The sequence below is a fragment of the Oryzias latipes genome, chromosome 9 (genome assembly GCF_053564925.1).
Source record: "Oryzias latipes strain Hd-rR chromosome 9, Olatipes_Hd-rR_3.1".
In the NCBI taxonomy this organism is placed as follows: Eukaryota; Metazoa; Chordata; class Actinopteri; order Beloniformes; family Adrianichthyidae; genus Oryzias; species Oryzias latipes.
In genome coordinates, this window is record NC_136245.1 from 4,324,753 (window position 1) to 4,346,760 (window position 22,008).

Sequence of the window (22,008 nt, forward strand, 5' to 3'; positions counted from 1 at the left end):
AATACTTTAAAGTTTCTCTGGCTCTTTTGTCTCAAAGATGGTGGGGCTTGTGACGCTGCGTCCGCGTTCCGATGGAAAACGGCTTCTTACCGGATCAGCTGTGTCGGAAATCGTGTGACTTTCTGATAAAGGAGGACCTTTGGAATGGTGACAGACAGTTCCGGGTTTTTCCTCAGCTTTTGTTTAGAACCATCCTTTGCTAATCCATCCATCAAGCGGCAGTCAAACGTCAAACCCATCCAGTTTTTTTCTCCTTCTTCCTCCTCTTGACTTCCATTCCCTCCTCCTGCTGTAATTAGCTGTAATAAGCCACACCTGAGAGACAGGAAGTCATCCGCAGGAAGTCTCTTGGCCATATTTGTAGTTCCATAAAACACTCATTTACAACATAAACAGTCAAAACATGAATACATAAAAATCAAACCATAGTGTGCTCACATGATAAAGAAAATGAAATACTGGACCATTAATACTGTTGGCTTTGGAATGGAATGCAGTTACTGTCTATTATCCCAACAGAAAATTATCATTTTATGTGGCACCCTTGTGCTATCCTAGGCACTTTAACATTGGGAGTTGGGTCATCTAGACCCACTAGACAGTGCTCTGAACCTTTTTTCTTCAATGATTTGTGATCTTCACTGGTGTCTATGGATTACATGAAATCTTTCCACCTTTATCCACCTTTGTCATGGTAGGAAGAACACGTCAATGGAAGGGTGGGGTCATCTAAGATAGCACAAGGGATACAACAAAGCATCTCTGAGTGTGGGACAGAAGAGTGCACATGTTGTACAGAAGATCCTTTTACAGTTCTTTTATTTTCTTTTTTTATGCTTGTTTTTTGTGTGTGCCAATGTCTCTTGGCCAGGTCCCTTAAAAAAAAAGAGATTTCATCTTAAGGGACATCCTGCTAAAATAAAAGTGACCTGTAATAACAATAATGACGTTTTTAGCCAAAAAAACAACAACCTGTGTCTTTTTTTAGGACAGCAGTAGTTCAGGAGTCATTTGCCTCTGAGTTGTTAGCGGGACTATCAGCAGGGAGTAAGCCTGCCCACACTTTCCGTCATCCATCTGTTTACACGCTCTCGCGCTAGCTTATAGCCTCTGAAACCAAGTTTAGATGGAGATTCCAGGTCAGACGAGGAAAACAAAGACGTACACGGATCTATTTGTCTGACAGTGAATGCATCAGAATGGAGCGGAGCACGGAGCTTGTGACCCATCCATCCAAATAAGCTCTTTTTCAACCAACACTTTTATGTCTCAACAATCTGAATAAAGAAATACTCAAAAAATCCATTTTTAGGCTTAAGTTTCTTTATGTTTGTCCTTCATCAGAAAAAAGCAGAACATGTCAAAAACATCCTTTTCCTCGGAGTGGGTCTTTAAATGCTGTAACTTGTAAATGTCTCGCCAAATCCCTACTCCTGTCTCTGGATCTCTGCTCGCATTTACTCTCAGACATTAGAGTTCACTTTTAACCCTTGTGCTATCCTAGGCACTTTAACATTGGGAGTTGGGTCATCTAGACCCACTAGACAGAGCTCTGAACCTTTTTTCTTCAATGATTTGTGATCTTCACTGGTGTCCATGGATTACATGAAATCTTTCCACCTTTATCCACCTTTGTCATGGTAGGGAGAACACGTCAATGTAAGGGGGGGGTCATCTAAGATAGCACGGGTTAAACTCATGTGAATGTTTTCCTCGTAAATCTCTTCTCATTGTGCTTGAAAAATGTTAACCTAGGTAAAACACAGTGTAGCCTGTACAACTCTAAATGGGATTTGATTCCATGGAAACAGAATGCAATGAAATGCCAGTCGCCTGCTGTACAACAGTGGGAGTCATATCCAAAATGACCTCTAACCTCTTCACATTCTCAAAAGACCAGCTGCCTTGCATCAAACGTGTTTTATGAAACCAGAAAACATGTTTATTCATAAAAATAAAAATGTTCCATCTTCTTTGGAAAAATGTTAGCATCCTGGTATTTTCCTGCAGGTTCCACAGAAGTGGGTACATTATCTGATCAAATTAAGCATAGCTGTAATTTCTAAAATAATATGATAGCCTTTTTATGCTAAATAATCCATTTTTGCTGCACATTGCTATCAGAAAAATGTAGATAAAACTACCATCATGACGGTAACATCTAGAAGCTGCTTCACATGTGTTTTCAGTTCATCTTCCTGACTTGTTCTGGAAAGCAGCATCACAGGGTGTATTTGGGGGAGGAGGGGTCTCCACTGGCTCCCCTGAGCAGTCGCTCTGGTCGCTCTAATCTTCCGTTTCCACCTGGAAGCAGCTGTTGGACAGATACTCCGTCTCACACATGAGAGGAGAGCAGCTCTGTCCTCCCAGAGTCTCCGTCATCAGGCCACCGCAGAATCCATCAAGCAGGAGTTCACGAAACGGACAACCCTCTTCGTCTTCCTGAGACCGACAGAGGTCATATTCACGCTGATGGAGATGCTCGGCAGTCTCATCTGTGATCTGCGCAGCAAACAGTGAGAGCGCCGGCAGCTGGTCATGGCGGCTGCTGACCGCCGCTGGAGAGAAGTCTTCATCCAGGGCTTCTTCAGAGGGTCGATGTACGCTCAGGTCAACAGAAAACAGCGTCTTCTCTGCAAGAGCTTCCGTCACCTGGAAGTCTGCAGTGTCCAGGATGCTCCCAGTGAACATCTGTTGGACGAAAACAGAACGGAACCATCTAACTGCTAATGGACTTTGATTTTTGTAACCCTTGTGCTATCCTAGGCACTTTAACATTGGGAGTTGGGTCATCTAGACCCACTAGACAGTGCACTGAACCTTTTTTCTTCAATGATTTGTGATCTTCACTGGTGTCCATGGGTTACATGAAATCTTTCCACCTTTATCCACCTTTGTCCTGGTAGGGAGAACACGTCAATGGAAGGGTGGGGTCATCTAAGATAGCACAAGGGATACAACAAAGCATCTCTGAGTGTGGGACAGAAGAGTGCACATGTTGTACAGAAAATCCTTTTACAGTTTTATTTTCTTTTTTTTATGCTTGTTTTTTGTGTGTGCCAATGTCTCTTGGCCAGGAACCCTTAAAAAAAAGAGATTTCATCTTAAGGGACTTCCTGCTAAAATAAAAGTGACCTGTAATAACAATAATGACGTTTTTAGCCAAAAAAACAACAACCTGTGTCTTTTTTTAGGACAGCAGTAGTTCAGGAGTCATTTGCCTCTGAGTTGTTAGCGGGACTATCAGCAGGGAGTAAGCCTGCCCACACTTTCCGTCATCCATCTGTTTACACGCTCTCGCGCTAGCTTATAGCCTCTGAAACCAAGTTTAGATGGAGATTCCAGGTCAGACGAGGAAAACAAAGACGTACACGGATCTATTTGTCTGACAGTGAATGCATCAGAATGGAGCGGAGCACGGAGCTTGTGACCCATCCATCCAAATAAGCTCTTTTTCAACACTTTTTTTTCTCAACAATCTGAATAAAGAAATACTCAGAAATCCATTTTTAGGCTCAAGTTTCTTTATGTTTGTCCTTCATCAGAAAAAAGCAGAACATGTCAAAAACATCCTTTTCCTCGGAGTGGGTCTTTAAATGCTGTAACTTGTAAATGTCTCGCCAAATCCTTCCTCCTGTCTCTGGATCTCTGCTCGCATTTACTCTCAGACATTAGAGTTCACTTTTAACCCTTGTGCTATCCTAGGCACTTTAACATTGGGAGTTGGGTCATCTAGACCCACTAGACAGAGCTCTGAACCTTTTTTCTTCAATGATTTGTGATCTTCACTGGTGTCCATGGATTACATGAAATCTTTCCACCTTTATCCACCTTTGTCATGGTAGGGAGAACACGTCAGTGTAAAGGCCCGTACACACCAGGACGAATATTCGTCAGGCGTTATTCGTCAGCATTTTTCAACACATTTTTTGTGTTCACACCCAGGCGATTTTCGCTGACGATGAGCCGAGCGAACATGCAATTTTATTCCCTGATGGCGCTTAATGTAAAACAGAAATACTCCTGGCGCTGCGCAACTTTACGCTTCTTAAAGTCGCTTTTCACTCAGAAGAAGAGAGCAAGTATTTACACACTTGTCAGAATCAAACAAAGAAAACATGAATATTTCAAGCACCAGTAGCTCCAGTTCCAGCGATGAAGAAATTATTGTTCTGTTGAATGATGAAAGATGCCGGAAAAGACGTCGATTTTGGGTACATCCCATAGTTACGAGAAGAGAAGAACATGGGGAGTTTTATCGACTGGTACAAGAGCTGAAAATGTATCCTGAGCGTTTTCGGGGATATTTTAGAATGTCCGTCAGTGAGTGCATCTTCTTCGTCTTATTTCTTTGCGGCAGTGTAGACGCTACTTGGCGTCTATCTCCTTCGCTGGTATGTGTGCTCAGCAAGGCAGTTTTGTGTTTGAGCGCCCCCAAGTTGTGTTTTACTGTAACTTCAGAAGCTCCAGACACGTGTGCAAAAGCGCCATTCTCATTGGCCGTATAGTTTTTGACGCGGTTTGTCAAACCAAAAAAACGAACCCGAGGCGCTTTTTAAAAAATGACGCTTTTACGCGTGGCGTTTTTCGCGTCGGTGTGCACACTCACATTGGTGCCCTTTGTTTAGTCACGAGGCGTTAAACGTCGGCGAATATCGCGCGCGAAATTCATCCCAGTGTGAACAGGCCTTAAAGGCCGGTACACACTGGGACGAATATTCGCCAGGCGTTATTCGCCAGCGTTTTTCGCCACGTCTTTTGTGTTCACACCCAGGCGATGAGCCGAGCGAACATGCAATTTCATTCCCTGACATTAGATGGCGCTTAATGTAAAACAGAAATACTCCTGTACACAAGGTGGCGCTGTGCAACTTTACGCTTCTTAAAGTCGCTTTTCACTCAGAAGAAGAGAGCAAGTATTTACGCACTTGTCAGAATAATACAAAGAAAACATGAATATTTCAAGCACCAGTAGCTCCAACTGGTGCTTGGTTCGGGGATATTTTAGAATGTCCGTCATTATTATAATCTTTTTCGCTGGTATGTGTGCTTAGCAAGGCAGTTTTGTGTTTGAGCGCCCCCAAGTTGTTTTTTACTGTAACTTCAGAAGCTCCAGACACGTGTGCAAAAGCACCATTTTCATTGGTCGAATAGATTTCGACGCGAGGCGTCAAAAAAAAAAATGAACCCGAGGCGTTTTGTTTTTTTTGACGCTTTGACGCGTAACATTTTTTCGCGTCGGTGTGCACACTCTCATTGGTGCCCTTTGTTTAGTCACGAGGCGTTAAACTTCGCCGGCGAAATTCGTCCCGGTGTGAACGGGCCTTAAGGGTGGGGTCATCTAAGATAGCACAAGGGATAAAGGAACAGAACCAAACAGTCCTGAAGAACTTTTTAGGACCTCATACAACCTTGTTTTTTTGTCTCAGGCGTGCATTTGTCTATTTTGTTATGTAAATGAATTCTACTTGGTGTTTCTGCTCTGGCGGTACGTTGTTTTGTTTTTTTGTGTTCACTTGGTATCATTTAGGACTCTACTGTGAATTTCCATGTTTGTTTGTGTCGTTAGCGCAGTCGCAGTTTGAGTTTGGTTTAAGCTGCTCAGTCATCTTCTGCTGTACTTTGATTCAAAAAGCCTGGTTTCAGTCTTTTTTTGCTACTTTAAAACTTGTTGGATGTGTGTTTTATTCATTTGTGGCTGTTTTCATTGTTTGTTTGGCAATAGCATGTTCATTGTGATTGTTTTAAACTATTTATTTGGTCACATTGGAGATTTTGGAGAGTTTTGGTAACTGCAATCTGAAAAAATTCTTTCCAATCTCCATTCCAGCTTCATGTTCTATGTTGATTCTACGTGCTCTTTGCGTGTTTTATTCGAACTTCTGTGGTTTTAAGGTGGTTCATTCGTCATACATCTGTGAAAAGTTCACATAAAGACCACAACTTTTCTCACTTTTTCCACGTATATTCACGTATGACTAATTTTCATACATGCAACATGAGCAATATGTATGTAGTGTGTAGACAGCCTAAAAAATGAACTCAAAATGCTAACTTTTCCCTAAACGAACACGAACAAAGCCACGAATGCAACATAACGAGATAAAAGCGTATTTATCAGTGTGAGGAAGCTACAGCGAGAGTTGCTAACTTCTGTCACATTACAGGTAAATGCAGGTGTTTCCATCCCTGAATGCAACAACTGTTGAAGAAAAACTATTCAAGTTTGATGTTTAAAATGACTCATTTGATGTTAAAGGTGTCGTATTAATCCTTTGTGGACATTTATGGCAGTTCTGTTTAGGCTGGGATAGGTCCCAGCAACCCTGTGACCCTGAAAGTGGATTTAGAAGATGGATGGAAAATAAATGTTAAAGAGTTCAATAAACAGATATGGAAATGTTGAAAAACAAAAGGGTGAAAAACTACCACAAAGTCTGGCATTGGCGGTAAAGTCCGCTTACCTGCCGGTCTGAGTTCATCAGCCAGAGGCCGGCTGTGCTTCCTCGAGGGCTCGACACAGGCGGGAAGCAGAGGGACCTGAACCTGCACACAGATGAAAACGATCCAGATAGCTTCATGAGTTTAAAACCAAGAACTTTACAATGATAATTTGGTGGATGAAATGAATTCATTTTCTTGAAGCTTCTAAATAAAAACCTGATCTGGAGAAAAAAAAGTCCATTCATTGTGTCCTTGAAGGACAGAGTCAAACGTCTGTGTTTGAAGACCGTGTTCCTGCCCCAAAGTTCAGGTTAATACTAACGCTCACAGTCATGATGTCAGAGCGCCTGCTGCGACCTGCAGGTCGTCAGCCGCGTAGATGTTTGGAAGAGTCAGAGGAGGACAACAAAGCTCAAATTTATGATGTTTCAAAGGCTGAAGGGAGAGTCAAATGTTCACCTTGCAGGGATATTTTAAAGAAAACAAAAAAAAGGTTGAAATACTAAATATCCTCATTGCGTTGGCCATCACATCTCTAAAAATGTTTCTATATTGGGTTTTGGTGCCTCCTTAGCACAGATTATTTCCAAAATACTAGAATACATATTTTTTTATGAAGAGTTGTCTGAAAATGAGTTAAATAGGAAAATATTGACTTTATATACAACATGGGTTTGTACACCTGATGTGTCCAAAGATTCACAATCCGCTATTGTAACAGTAAAATGTGTCCAACACATGAGGCCTTCAGCTCTGATCTGTTTGCTCAGATGCTGGACAAGACAAGTAAAAAGAAATTGTCTGAAAGGAAGTGAAAAGTAGAAAATTGTTTAAAAGTGTAAACTCTAAATGAACGTCTTCCATATTTGGGCGCCACGTTCCTGTTTTGTTTTCAGATATCCTGTCTTAACCTCCAATTTCAGGTATGTCCAGCCAGTCAGAAGCTGGAACTACACAGGTGGGTGGAGATGAAGCAGCGCCGGCCCTGAATACCTGGAGTTAATTTTCACTTTCAAGTTTTCTGAATGAAGTTTTGTTCTTGGTTTACATGTTTTGCTCCTTGATTTCGAATGTCACATTAGATCCTTGAGACCGAAAAAGGCTTGACTCACACAGTCCTGGACAGAACGGACAGGATCAAGAGAGCGACCGCCAGCAGCAGAGGAGTCGCAATCGCCACGGCGCCCGGCCCCTGACCTGCACATTCATGAAGAATAAGGTTGGGTTAAGTTCAGCTGAGCAGGTATAACTAAAACACTGCCACTAGGGGGCGCTCTTTTGCTCCAAGAAGCTTTAAATTTCAGCTTAACCCTTGTGCTATCCTTTGGGGTCAAGATGACCATTGACATGTTCTTCCTACCATGATAAAGGTGAAAGATTTCATGTAATCCATGGACACCAGTGAAGATCACAAATCATTGAAGAAAAAAGGTTCAGAGCACTGTCTAGTGGGTCTAGATGACCCCACTCCCAATGTTAGAGTGCCTAGGATAGCACAAGGGTTAAATGTTAACAGCTTTCCTAGAAATCAGATTATTTACAAAAAATCAAAAGCTATTGCAGCTTCTAAAAAAAACCTAAACATTAAAACAGAGGAATGTGTGAGCAGAAACCCACTGAGATCTGTTTTCACAGCCACATAGCTCACGGGACGGCTGTCAGCCAGCAGCAGGACGGTGTACTCTGTGTCGGGGGTCAGGTTGACAAAGGTGTGCTGGTTCTCGTCCGGAAATAATCTCCAAGCTTTTAAAGAAAAACAAGCAGGTGATTTGTTTTTTTCAAATGTAAAGCTGGAGCAGCTTCAGGAGGAAACAGTACCTCTGCTGTGTGGGTCTCCTCGCAGTGCCGCCATGTATCTGCTCACTCTGATTGGTCCAGACTTGGGCTGCCACGCCCACTTGATGGTGACCTCTGCTTCTGTCACTCTGAGGACCTTCAGGCCAACCGCCTCTATCAGTGCTGAGAACAAACAGACTCTGGTTGGTCTCCTGTTTCTACTCGATTCTCTGCTTTATGCACTGCAGAGACTGAATTTATAGAAGGTAAACAAACGTATCAAGAAAAATTAGCATTTCAGGAAAGTTTTTTAATAGCCAAACAATCGTCGCTTGAGAAAACATGTCTTAGGGACTAGGACTTTTTCTTAAAAAAAGAATTCTTACCCCACTGGCAAACTTAATTTTTTTGCCTATCAAAAGATTATTCTTTTTTTTGCGAATTGTTTTCACTGTGGTTTTGTTTTGGACTTAAACATTTTGTACATGACTGCAGAGGAATATGTTTTACTAATCAAACAAATGTCTACATGTCAAATCAAGTTGAATAATTTCTTATGCAAGCAAATGAGACAGATCTTTTTGTGTTAAACCTCCATGCGGCAGACTGGCGCTCAGAGACCGGGCCGGTCCACACTGCTGGTTCTGGACGGGGAACACGGTGACCTGGTACGACTCATCAGCTTCAACGTCTGCAAACAAGTTAACATGTCTGACCCTGGACTGCCTGCTGCACAGATGTAATAGAAACAGGTTTATGTTCATGATCAGTCAACAGATTTCTCCAAACTTTGTGTGACAAATTATTTCCCTCCTTCAAATGTCCAAAATCCATCAATTTAGCATTCCTGTCATTAATGGATGATTGGTTAATAGTTTTCAACACTTTAACTTTACACAACAGTAATTCTAAAGCTGTGGCATCATCAAAAAACAAAACAGTTTAATAACGTCATCAATTTTATTGAACTTTTGACACTAGTATAAAAAGTTTTGGAACAAATATTGAGCCCTGTAGAGCTCCACGTTACTTGCTCTGGTTTTGAAATTGTTAATATGATCCAAACATTTTGACGAGTTTTTTTCCACGTAGATCTGATCCCACCGGACACTGAACTGGAAAGTAAAAGGTCAAAGCTTTGTTGGGTCCACCTCCCAGAAGATTTAAAGAAAATTTCCACCCAAAATTAATTCATGAAAAAAATCAAGAAAGTTCCTTGAAAAAAAAAATGATGCAAATATGTCTAGTTTGATGTAAAATCTGATTTTTTAACACAAGTATTGATGGGAACTTCTTCTATCTGCCTCCAGTGGTCATATGAGGAACTTCCTGATTTGCATCACATTCTGGAATTTATAGTTGGGGCTTAATCCTTTCCCATTCCACATCATTACTTAATTATTACAACATCCTATAATTATTGATGTTGCGTCTGCAGTTCAGTTGTCTGTCTGCACATGGGAGGTCAGTTTTCCATCTAAAGCCAGATTGTTTTTTACCAATGAAAAACAATAAATGTCTACCTTTATAAAGTGATAAGGTTTGTTTATCTAAGCTTTAAGAATGCTGTTTGGAGAGTTTTAGCATCACTGAGAGTAAAAACCAGCGCAAAATGAAAATGGTGTCTTTGGTGTTTTCCACTTGTTTTATGGCATTTTTCTGATGGAGGACATATGAAAAAATTAAGATTAAAATTGTACTTCTGAGCATTTCTGTTTTGAAACTGTTGTAAATTGGGAGCAAACGGAAAAATGCTGTTCGAAAAAGCTTGTGGTCGTGACATAGAAGCCACAGCTGGCGTGGCTCCCTGTTCCGCTCCATTCTGATGGATCCGCCTGCAGACAAATAATCCATCTACGTCTTTGTTTTTGTCGTCTGAGCCGCAATCTGGCTCAAAGCAGTGTGGCTCAGATATATTTATGTTATGGCCAGTAGTGTTAGGATGGGGGTGTGAGCGGCTGTAACCCAGCAGGAGGAAGTGAGAACAGATAAATGACGAAAAATGGGGGCCGGCTGCTCCACACCAACAGTCAACAACTCAGAGGTGGATTTCTAAAGAAATGCAGAAACTATGCTCAAGAAAACGACACGAGCTGTTTGATTCTGGCTAAAAACGGAAAATCAAAATTAAAAGACCACTGGGAACGCTTTGAAAATTCATCAAACATGATCAGAGTGGGTTTTTTATGTCATAAGGTAACTATTTATACTATGTTAACAGCCGTCTGCAACCATCATGTAAAGAACTTTCTACAGTGGCGGGAAAAAAAATTTATCAGCCACCAATGGGTCGAGTTCACCCACTAAAAAAAGATGAGAGTAAATTTCATCCTAGGTAAACCTCAACTATGAGAGACAAAATAAAAAAAATCCCATTGTCTGATTTTTAAAGAATTTATTTGTAAATCATGGTGGAAAATAAGTATTTAGTCATCTACAAACAAGCTAGATTTCTGGCTCTTACAGACCTTTAACGTCTTCTGTAAGAGGATCCTCTGGTCCTCAACTCATTATCTATGTAAAAGACACCTGTCCACAACCTCAAACAGTCCCATTCCAAACTCCACTATGGCCAAAACCAAAGAGCTGTCTAAGGACACCAGAAACCAAATTATGGACCTGCACCAGGCTGGGAAGACGCAATCTGCAACAGGTAAGCAGCTTGGTGAGAAGAAATCCACTCTGGGAGCAAATATAAGGATATGGAAGACACACAAGACCACTGATGATCTCCCTCCATCTGGGGCTCCCTGCAAGATCTCACCCCGTGGGGTCAAAATGTTCACAAGAAGAGTGAGTAAAAAATCCCAGAAGCACACGGGGGACCTAGTGAATGACCTGCAGTCAGCTGGGACCAAAGTAACAAAGACTACCATCAGTAACACACTTCACCACCAGGGACTCAATTCCTGCAGTGGCATACGTGTCCCCCTGCTAAAGCCAGTCCATGTGCAGACCTAAAGTCTCCTAGAGAGCATTTGGATGGTCCACAAGTGGATGTACAAGGCTCCACGTGTTCTGGTTTGGTCTCTGGAAGGAAAGCTGAACAGTGAAGCTTTGTAATCCTGACTTTGACTGGAATAAACATGGACCCCCAGACCTGGCAGACCAGCAGAGGTGGTGGACCCGTGGACTCTGAGCCATCGGCTGGTGGACGGACTGGCGTCGGAGCGCAGCTGGACGATGACATGGCTCACTGCAGCGCTGATCTCCCACTCCACCTGAAGCGTACGGTTCTCTGGATAACAGCTGATCACCCACAGGTTCCTGACAGAGGGGGGATCTGCAGAAACAAACCATCCGTTTCAAATGTTCTTATAAGATGTTTTAAGTCACACATGTTTTCTCAGAGAAATGTTAAAACATTAGTGTGTCCCATAAGTGTGTTTTAAGTTAAAAATAAAGTTAAAAGATGAGGTAAGAATGGAATTTAGGACTAAATGTTTTTGTTGCAGTTTTTCCTTTCTGGTGGACCTCACACTTGGTTTCTCAGATAAGCGACAGCAGAGATGATGTGAGAGATGTGCCGTCTTGTCTGAACATCCTGTCACCAAACTTCCTTCTCAGATGAAAATCTAAAAACACTGACAGGATGTTACAAGAGTGAAAACACGCACCCTTAACATGATCGTCATCACAAATTATCACAAACAAGTCTGACATCACGAAAGTCCCTTACTGAAGGTTTGTGAGCACAACCCTGATGACAGCTGTGCTACTTTGTGTCAAAACAATCACTGAAACATGAACTGCAAAGCCGTTAATAATGCAGGAAGGCCCTGGTGCCATTTCTTCCTCAGATAAATTCACATTATTATCATATTATTTTTTACTAATCACATTTTAACAGACGTTTTTCCATCTTCTATGGTCCAGTTTTGGTTATTCTGTGTGAATTGTGGTCTCAGGTTCCTGTTCTTAGCTGACAGCAGTGGTACCCGGTGTGGTCTTCTGCTGCTGTAGTCCATCTGCCTCCAGGTTGGACGTGTTGTTGTGCGTTCAGAGATGCTCTTCTGCAGACCTCGGTTGGAACCAGTGGTTCTTCAAGGTCCTGTTGTTTTTCTATCAGCTGGAACCAGTCTGATCGTTCTCCTCTGACCTCAAGACATTTCCGTCCACAGAATTGCTGCTCACTGGATATTCTCTCTTTTGGACCATTCTCTGTAAACTCTAGAGATGGTTGTGGGTGAAAATCCCAGTAGATCAACAGTCTCTGAAATACTCAGACCAGCCTGTCTGGCACCAACAACCATGCCACGTTCAGAGTCACTTCAATCACCTTTCTTCCCTGTTCTGATGCTGGTTTGAACTGCAGTCTACACGCCTAAATGCAGTGAGGTGCTGCCATGTGATTGGCTGATTAGAAATTTGTGTTAACACAAAGCTGAACAGGTGTGCCTAAAAAGTGGCCGGAGAGTATAGAGTCTGGAGTGACGTCCCCTAACACTCACTGCTCCGTCTCTGTGTGTCTATCTGCACATGTGTTGTTGGACCAGAACAAGCTGTGTTGAAGCCACGAACAGAGACGCTGTAGTTTCCCTCTTTGACCACCAGGAGTGCTGTTGTCTCTGTGATGTTTCGAGTTTTTCCGCCCGGCTCCACGCTCAGCTCATACCACAAAACGCGACCTTCGCCCTTTTGAGGGTTTGCAGCCTGACAACAAAAGACAAGATCTGTTGACAGTATATACAAATAAACTAAAAATAAACTGTTTATTTTAAAACCTTAAAAAGCGTAAAATGTAGCTTTTTTTTTAAACTCATTTTTAATGCTATACATAACAAAAGAAAGCGAAAACTGCTGAATTTTTTTTCAACACTGCTGTTGCTGTGTAGAAGATGTGAAAAAACATGAGTAAAGTTTGCTTTTAAAAAGAATTCTTGAGATTTTCACATCTACCTTCCAGACCAGATGAAGACGGAGAGCTTCTCTAGACGTGGTTTCCTCCACACGGTAACAGACCTCTGCCAGCCTGGACGGTTCTGTTGAGCAGAGGACAAGTAAAGGTCCGGGCCAACCTCAAAGGGCCCTCTTTGTGACAGCCTGAACGGAATTGGAACCCCTCTTCCTCTTTACTGTATCAACAGAGCTTCCCTGCTCTTCTGTCAGCTGCAGAATCCCCTTTTGCCTGTCCTCAACTTTTATTAACTACTTCACCATAACTGCTGTCCCAGGAAAAGGTTTAAATATCTGCAGCTTCAAATAGGTGACCACCAGGAGTGCTGTGGTCACCTCGGTGCGGGAGGAGTTCCTCCACTGCGATAATTCCACCTCCTCCAGGTGTTGATGATCCTTTACCTTTGTCCAGTGTCTTTCCTCTGACGTCAGAGCTCCAGTCACTCCAGATGCCGGAGTCCCCTCTGCAGGCCACAGCACATCTGTACTCTGTGAAAGGTGAGAGGCCTGTGATGCTGAAGTTCAGGTTCTGGCCCGAATGGATCGAGAAGAAATCTGGAACCTTGACACAAAGACAGATGAGTTCATGAGCTTCTAAAGAGCCTTGAGGTTCTTCAGGGTGTTATAAAACTATCAGGGACTTCTCTTCTTATCTAAGCAACAAAACCTTCAACTTTACTGTTCATTTAACAAGTTATTTAAAAGGTGCACAGCTTTTGAACCCCGTTTCTTTGAATCAAGACTGAGTTTCCAATAAATGGCTTCAATTGAACCAAGAAATGCCAAAGAAAACTGAAACTCTGATTATTGCACCTGAATAGAAAATCCCAACACCCCATCACACCTTGGTTATTTATGCTCCACCCCCAAACCACAATTCAAAAACCTCTGTTTTCTTTTTTGAGCAGCCCGTGTCCCTGGACGCCAATCTAAGACACTCTGTTAAAAATATTTTCTTACATGTACGATCTATCTCCAAACTGAAGTCTCTTCATTCTAAATTTGACCTAAAGTTGGTCATGCATGCTTTTATTTCCTCTCGTTTAGATTAGTGCAACTCTTTTTATCTGTCTTAACAGATCTGCTGTTGCCCGTCTGTGTCAGGTTGGGAGGGCTGGGGAGCATGAAGGACCCAAAATGCAGAGACGGGAGGCACAGGGTTCCAGGGCAAAGGAGTTTAATCTTAACAAAAAGTGCTGCAGAGCAGGAACACTAAACTAAAACTCACTGTGGGCATAAACATGGAAACATGGCAGAAGGGAGTCAGGGAAGAGCCGTTAGAGAGATTAATGACATTAATGGACCAGCACAAGAGGAAGGCAGAGACAAGACTTAAATACAGACAAGACACAGGTGAACATGATCAGGGCAGATTGGGACCAAGGAAGTAAAACTCAAAAACATGACACAACAGGAAACCTTTCAAAATAAAACAGGAAACAGAACTCAAACATGTCAGAGACCAAAACGAAAAGCAAAAACCAATACAAAGAAACCCAAACCATGACAGTCTCCAGCGTGTCCAGAACGCGGCAGCAAGGCTTTTAACAGAACATCACACCAGTTTTATTCTCACTACACTGACTACCACTCAAATTTGGAATAGATTTTAAAACCTTAGTTTTAACTTTAATGCCCTAAAAGGACAAGCTCCCAAATGTATTTCTGACCTGTTAACCCCCTACACCTCCAAGGGATCTCTTCGGTCCGCGGATCAAAACCTCTTTAAAGTCCTGAGAATCAAATTTAAAACTTGTGGAGGCCTGTCCTTTTACCTTGTAGCTAACCTTTGCTTGTGACTGCCTCTTATGTGTTTTAACCTTCATTGTATTTTACCTATGATGTTTCATTTATTTGTTTTATTACATTTGTATTGGCTTTTAATCGTGTCTTGCAAAGCACTTTGTGGTTTTTACTTTTACTCTTCCTTTTGTTGGCTGCACCATCACAGCACCTCCTCTGTGCTTTATTACAAGTTATAGCACGGTCCGGGGGAATACTCGATTCTGATTGGCCTCTAGGTCTGGATTAAGAAATGATATACCGGACCTAACAAAAAAGTTCCGGTCACAAATGTTTTATTTCGATGCGCTGTATGTCTTTAATGGTATTTCATTGACTAACAGGTTTAAAAAGAAATAAAGGTTTTTCAAAGAGAGATTATTGCAACAGCAAGACAGTAGAAAAGACAAGTGATTTTATAGTTTCCTTTAACCTGGTTGGTTAATTTGATACTACTTGCACACAGATATGGTTGACATTAAACATTTTGTTTTTGTTTGGACCTAAACTCATTTGTGACTCAGTCACTTCAGTTGGTAGAAGTGTCTCTCAGATGTTGCACAATCAGAGGACTGTGTGTTCTGATCCAACATTTTGAGCGTGTGTCTCATTTTTACGTCCATATTTGCTTTCAGTAAATACTTTTGGTACACATTTTTGACACTACCAAAGACGTATACATTAGTGTCACGCATCTGCATACTCCTCAATGCACTTTTGTAGTTTTGCACATCCTGCAATGCAAATCCTAAGAAAGACTTTTATCTCCAAACACATCTGGACCAGCTCTGAAGGTCTAAACTAACTGAGCATACCAAATCACCACAGAACAGGAAGCTCTTCAGTCTTCTTTACACACTCGCACACAAGAGTGAGCAGAAAGTGAGGCAGTGTTGGATGCTAAAGTGTGTCGCTGACCACAAGCAGGAGACATCTGGACGACCTGTGTGTCAAAACGTGGTCCAAATGGACCGCAGAAGACCCCAGAAAATGACGATGTTCAACGTCTCCATGAAGCTAACCTGTGTCCACGCCGGCGTCCTGCTGGGTCTATGACGAAGCTGACAGTTCCCATATGTGTTGCTTTTCCAGGACACAACAAGCGAGTCGTGGGTGGAGGCCAGCACAGTTACCACAGGTGGAAAGGGTTTCTCTGAGGACACAGCAGCTCATGAAGGACCATCACAGGACCACGGGAAGCAGCTGATCCATAGCCTCTAACCTTTAGGGTGAGACACAGTCTGAGGCCGAGACCAGATCTCTGTCCCGGTCAGCGGGTTCTTTATCCTAGCCGTGACGCTGAAGACAGCCAGTGGGTTGAAGATGCCCTGACACGATATGACTTTGTTCCGTCTGATGAAGAACAACAGCCAAACAAAAGATCTCTGAAGATGTCCAAAACTAGAACCATGACCTCCACTGTCAGCCTGAGTTCACCTGCTGAAGGTCAGAGAGACGTCAGAGCTGTGAGAGCCCAGCTCCTCACTCCACTCACAGCTTATGGAACTGGTATCGTCTGCAGACTGCTGGTAGTAACAGGACATGTTCAGGTTCTCTGCAGAGACAAAAGACAAAAGTCTTCAAATGATCTGGAATTCCTCCGTCCACAGAGATTAAACTCATTCATGTGAAATCAGCAGCTCCCACTCTACAGGCCTCTGTTTGTACAAAGGCCAATTACAAGGACAGAGAAGGTCAGCACACTGGCTCACAGAGCCTGGGATTTGAACTCCCAACTGATGAAAGTTAGATCTTAAAAAAAAAGAACAGAATTCTTTGTGTATTTTTTGTTGTTGTCAAGAACCATGTTTATTTGACCCATTTTGCTGTTTTGTGCCAGTTTTGAGTCAGTCTACCCACTCTTTACAGGGTGGTCTGATAATCCAGAGGCACATTTGTGAGTGCAGTGGCTGTGGTTGGATGACAAGGCCTGCCTCTCATAACCCCATATAACCATTGGTGTCATATTTAATACAGGTATTAAATACCTTAATGAGGAGACCCCTCATTAGCATGATCCAAACATTCCTTACAAACCCATTTCGTAGAACTTGCTCCATGTTTTCTGCTCTGCAGTTCATCATCATTCCTCTAGGGCAGGGGTCGGGAACCTATGGCTCGCGAGCCATATATGGCTCTTTTGATGGTCACATGTGGCTCGCAGACAAATCTTTAATTATAGTTTTTTTTTTTTCATTAGACCAGTCCTTCTCGGGCGCGATGCGATGCCAGAGGCGCGCAGTAGTAGCGGTGCTTAGAGAGAGAAATCTGCGCCAGCGCTATCAGTTTACTATTATCTATTATTTCACAGAGTTTGTACCAGCTGGAAACTTGTGAATTGACGTGCCTAAAACTACGCGCTCCCGTCTCTGAGAAAGAGCGTGCAGATGCGGGGACGGGATGTGTGAGGGAGAAAGCAGAGGGTGAGGCTGAGGTGTTGTGGGGACAGCAGGTGAATCGCGCAGGGATTATAAAAACGTAAAACCCGCTGCCTGTCACTCACTGCAGCGTGAGTGTGTGTTTGGCTCCCCGTCTGCATGTGATCAGTCTTTGTCACATCTACAGAACATTCAGACCTACGATCACGTTTAAAGTCTCAACGCCTGCATGAAGCAGAAACTCACCACGTATCAACCAGACTAGACCATCAGCAAAACTACCACGAGAAATACTCATCATTTATTAGCAACAGAATAACGATGTTATTAAAAAGAATCCACAGACTTATTGTACTTTAAAAATGTTGAAATTAAATCAAATGCACACATTCATTTGTATATTTAGTTTTAAACATATTGTTGCGGACTGAGTTTAACTTGGCTGTTGGGCCGCGTTAAAAGTTCTGGAGTTCATTGAACGCGTCAAGCAGAGATCTGATTGGCCCTCAGTTCTGTCGCTCAGCCTGTTGTTAGGTAGTTTGGACCAATGGGGTTCAGCTATGGGCCGAATAAGGGAAATGGGAGGGCGGAGCGGGAGCAGGGGAATATAAAGTTGGGAGAAGCGCACTCGTCTCGGCGGGAGAGATTCGGGAGTTGCTGAATTAATTGTTCGGCGTTTGTTGCGGTCTGCAGTAATCGGAATAAAGAACTTTAAAAGAGGTTAAGTCTCCGTGCCTCAGTGTGGGAAAGGGACACTACATTATTGTATGGCTCTTTCGAAATTACATTTCAAAATATGTGGCATTTATGGCTCTCTTGGCCAAAAAGGTTCCCGACCCCTGCTCTAGGGGCAGTGGAAGAGCTTTTCCTGCTCATTTCAAAATGGCTGCGTCCATGAACTCTCTAACACTTTTGGCGGGGGAAAAAGTTTTCCTAATTTTCTGACCTTTATAGGGAGAATAACTCATCTATTGTTTTGTTTTGTTTTTTGAACGACTACTTGCTGTATTAATAGAATGCCAAATGTACTTATAAATAATTCTGTATAATACAGTTACATCATGTTAAAAATGTGAGGATCAAATCTGAGACAGTGGGTAAATAAGGTGCTTAATGTCAATATTTTTGCGTCTGATGTAAACACTGTTGTGAGCAAAAACTTCATTCATTTGTTAATATTATCAAACAACAATATTCATTTTTTATGTGGATTTCTTAAAAGGGCTTAAAAATATCTCAGTCCCACAAAATAATGACATTTTCTGTCAATTCCTTGTGGGCTTTACACGATTAAGGACCTGCATTTTTCTCTGGGGCTCAGTCATGCTGGAACGGGAAGGAGCGCTCCGGAACCGGTTCCCACAAAAGCGGGAGCATGGATTTGTCTAAAATGTCTTTGTATGCAAAAGACTTTAGAATCTGTAAAAGTCTCCCATCCTTCAGTCTGTGGCTCCAAATTTGTATCAGTCCATACTTCATCTGGACTGGAAACACGCTATGGAAGAGCGGAGAAGGCTCGAGTCAAACGGGAGTCCACTTGTCCAGAATAAAAACAAAGGAAAGTGGTTGGATGGTTTTCATTACACAAATTATCTCAATAAAAACACTTTACATTCATGAAACCTCTTGTTTTGTGTAATTTTGTGGATCTCAAAGCTTCACAGACAGACAATAAAACCTGAAAGAAATCTGCAGTAAAACATGTAAACTGGGTTCTTTGGTTACTAGGAAAGGAATCTGATTACTTCAGATTGTTGTGGTCATGGAAACAGGCTTAAGTCTTTTAGTGTCTGTGGGGCAAAAACACTGTCGATTTCCTGGTTCTACCAGCCTTCCTGTGCTTTTCAAAAGAAAGAAATGTGTTTGTGAGTCCTCACGCTGCAGGGATGGAGGTGGGTGCGCTCCACAGTCCCTGAGGTCGCTGACGCACACTCGCTCATCTTCCTCACACAGTTTCAGCTCCTTGTGTGTCACCGTCACTCCTGGTGCACAAAAGAACACAAAGCAACACTGAGACCCACAAACCCTGAGTTTTGAACGGGTCGGTGAATCGGAAACAGAACCAACCTCACAAAGTAAAAAGTCCAAAAGACTTTTCTGCTCCTTTTTTCATCTTATAGCATTTCAGCCGTGACCAATAACAGCTATTATTGTGAGATCAACCTGTTTGATCTTTTAGAATGATTTTTCTGTTAAGGCAATTTTCATCGGAACAAATCAGCTTGTATGAAACTGTTTTTAAAAGAAACTTAAGCAGTTCTTTAAAAAATTTTAGGTTGTTTTCATTTGTCTCTGATTCTTTTTATCACATTAAACATATTTATACTGTAATTTCAAAATAATTGAAATTGAATTCACCTATAAAACTAAAAACCTAAAGTTCAGCCCAATTTGTTTTAATTTATTCAAACATTTAAACTTTTTTTCTTTTAATTTCCTTTGTTTATCTATGAATTATTCCTGTCTCTGCTGTTGAAATACATTTTCCACATTCACATGAAATAAAAATTCTGTTTTTTTCCTCAAAACTCTTATTGTGAACCCCAGTTGGAAGTGCTGAAATGAGTCTGGTTTCCTTAGAAGAAGAGCAGCTGCAGTGGTTTCAGGAGCAGCCGTCATGATCAGCAGTCACCACAAACGGGTAAACAGTGAGGCCAGCGTCAGACTTTGAGCTGACGGCTGACAGACAGTTGATGTTCAAAGATCAGCTGCTGGGCAGAAAGAAAAAAAAAAAACCTTGTTGTGATCCCGTCTGACGGGGAAACTCACCGACACACACCAGGGCCAGGACGCTCTCCAGGAACCAGGCGACACAGAACAGCTGAGCGGCACCAAGGTCCATTTGAACCAGCAACCTGGAGCAAGCAGGCAGGTCAGCCAGAGCGGCAGGGGGGGGGCAGACCTGCAGGACGGATGATGAAACTGTGAGAGAGGAGGACAGAGTGCGGCTGCACAGGAGGTTACTGCAGTCCTGCAGTCAACATTTAATTTGAACCCAATTGAGCTTCAGCTTTATGCTACGTATTCATCTATTTCAGGGCGGCAGTTTTGTTTGTCATGAAAGTAGATGAGATGATGCAAGCAGCTCGGGAAGTCCTCAACCAGACGTTTTAGTAACATGTAGGCGTCAACTTACATTGAAACAAATTGGAATTCTTGTGCAAAACTCTCAGAGTCACGGTTTAGATTAGGGAAAAGAAAGAAGAATCGCAGGACATGGATAGAGAAGTCTATAATACACCAGAAAATAATAATATTAATACTGTTAAGTACAAAAAAGATGTGAGTTGGTACACAGAGAGCTAGAAACAGTGCAAAAATAATAAGAGAGACATAATATTGCACATTTGCCGATTTCAAAGGTTGTATTGCATGTTAATTTGCAGTGACGTAGTTTTGGTCACATTTCAGTTATTGTTTTGTTTTTTTGCCATCAGTCTGACTGTGGCAGGAAGAAACTGTTGAAAAAGCGAGGTCCATGTGTGATGATGCCGTCCGCTCTGCTGTGTCTCAGGATATGCAGTGTTTGTCCTTTCCTCTCATCTTCATCGCATAGTGAGGTTTGGAGCATCATCTCCGCAGCTTCCTTACTCGTGGAGCAGCTGCACAAATTCTTCGTCAAGCTAGGTATATTTCATGGAAACAAAAAGCTGCTGTAGGTTTATTTATCAGGAATTTTTCCCTCTAAAGATGTCAGCTTTTTTTAAATTACACTAGATTTAACTTGTTGAAAAGGCAGATGGTCAAAATGGTGTTGAAAATTATATTAACTGCACCAAAACAAATGAAAAGTAAAAAACTGAAGTTTTTATATATTTTTTTTTATTAAAAAGCAAAACTTTCTGTTCTACCTGGAACTCTCTCTTCAATAAAGTTGAGGAAGTTCTGCTTCCTCTTTGTGCTTCTTGCTGCCTCCAGTTGGACACGTTTTGGACAGGAAGTCATTCTAGGCAAAACACAGGAAACCTGATGAATTGTAGATAAGAAATACTGCTTGTGTGTCTGATTTCCTCTCAAACTCCAAATGTTCATCTTTTAACTGTTATTTAGGACATGGGCTCAAGTGTGACAAGAAAAAAAAGAAGAAAGTCATCAAGAGACTGAGAAGTGGTGGTCAGCTTCAAGAAATCTTTGTTTATGCTTGACAAACTGCACAGTTTTTGCATAATTATATCGTTTTCAATCCTTAAAGAGGAGTAGCATGAATACTATTATATATACTATTATATAAATGTATTATTTAATTGTAGACATATAAGAAATGTGAGGCTGCAGAAATATATATTCAGGAGTTTTACGAAGAACAGTGTGGTTCACACACAGTAAACCACATTGTCTACAACTTATTGTTCAACCAAACCAAGAAAAAAAGAAGAAAATTCAACCAGCCTGACTAATTTCAAATTGGGAAAAGCTATTATCTATGGCTACGTTTTCTTACTGCATCACTTTTACTCCGTTAGAAATTCTGAGTAAACATGTCACAACTTTTTCTTTCTCTCTTTCGATTTTTTTTTCACTTCTATGGACTGACGTCGTTTACTCAAACTGCTTCACTTCCGCCCTTCAGTTCACCCACAAACCCTGATCTGAATCAAACTTCCCAGTCTGAACGCACCCTAAAAATATTTGCAAAAGTCAGGAAACATCCTTTACAGGAAACTCAGTCATTCAACATGTGCTCATAGTAACCTTGAAGTTTTTAGGCACTTGGTCCTCAGGTCATACCAAA

General features: G+C 41.9%; 1 protein-coding gene across 1 annotated transcript; it reads right to left on the reverse strand.

Moving 5' to 3' along the window:
- Positions 1–1,305: 1,305 nt before the first annotated feature.
- LOC101163013 (interleukin-6 receptor subunit beta) lies at positions 1,306–20,248 on the reverse strand. The gene is made up of 16 exons (XM_011479669.4): positions 20,046–20,248; positions 19,154–19,258; positions 16,336–16,453; positions 16,121–16,251; positions 15,921–16,051; positions 13,519–13,678; positions 13,120–13,202; positions 12,672–12,873; positions 11,321–11,503; positions 8,813–8,911; positions 8,263–8,403; positions 8,062–8,187; positions 7,557–7,641; positions 6,465–6,546; positions 1,697–2,691; positions 1,306–1,489 (listed from the first exon to the last, which is right to left on the reverse strand). The coding sequence occupies exons 1-15, from the start codon at positions 20,116–20,118 to the stop codon at positions 2,287–2,289; spliced, it is 2,124 nt and encodes a 707-aa protein (XP_011477971.1). The 5' UTR covers positions 20,119–20,248; the 3' UTR covers positions 1,306–1,489; positions 1,697–2,286.
- Between the last annotated feature and the right edge of the window lie 1,760 nt (positions 20,249–22,008).

Coding starts and splice junctions, on each gene's coding strand:
- LOC101163013 (XM_011479669.4), bottom strand. CDS start 20,118: ATGGACCTTGGTGCCGCTCAGCTGTTCTGTGTCGCCTGGTTCCTGGAG. Junction 8,912..11,320: donor CACCTCTGCTGGTCTGCCAG/GTCTGGGGGTCC, acceptor ACTTGTTTGCAG/ACGTTGAAGCTGATGAGTCG. Junction 8,188..8,262: donor AGGAGACCCACACAGCAGAG/GTACTGTTTCCT, acceptor TTTCTTTAAAAG/CTTGGAGATTATTTCCGGAC.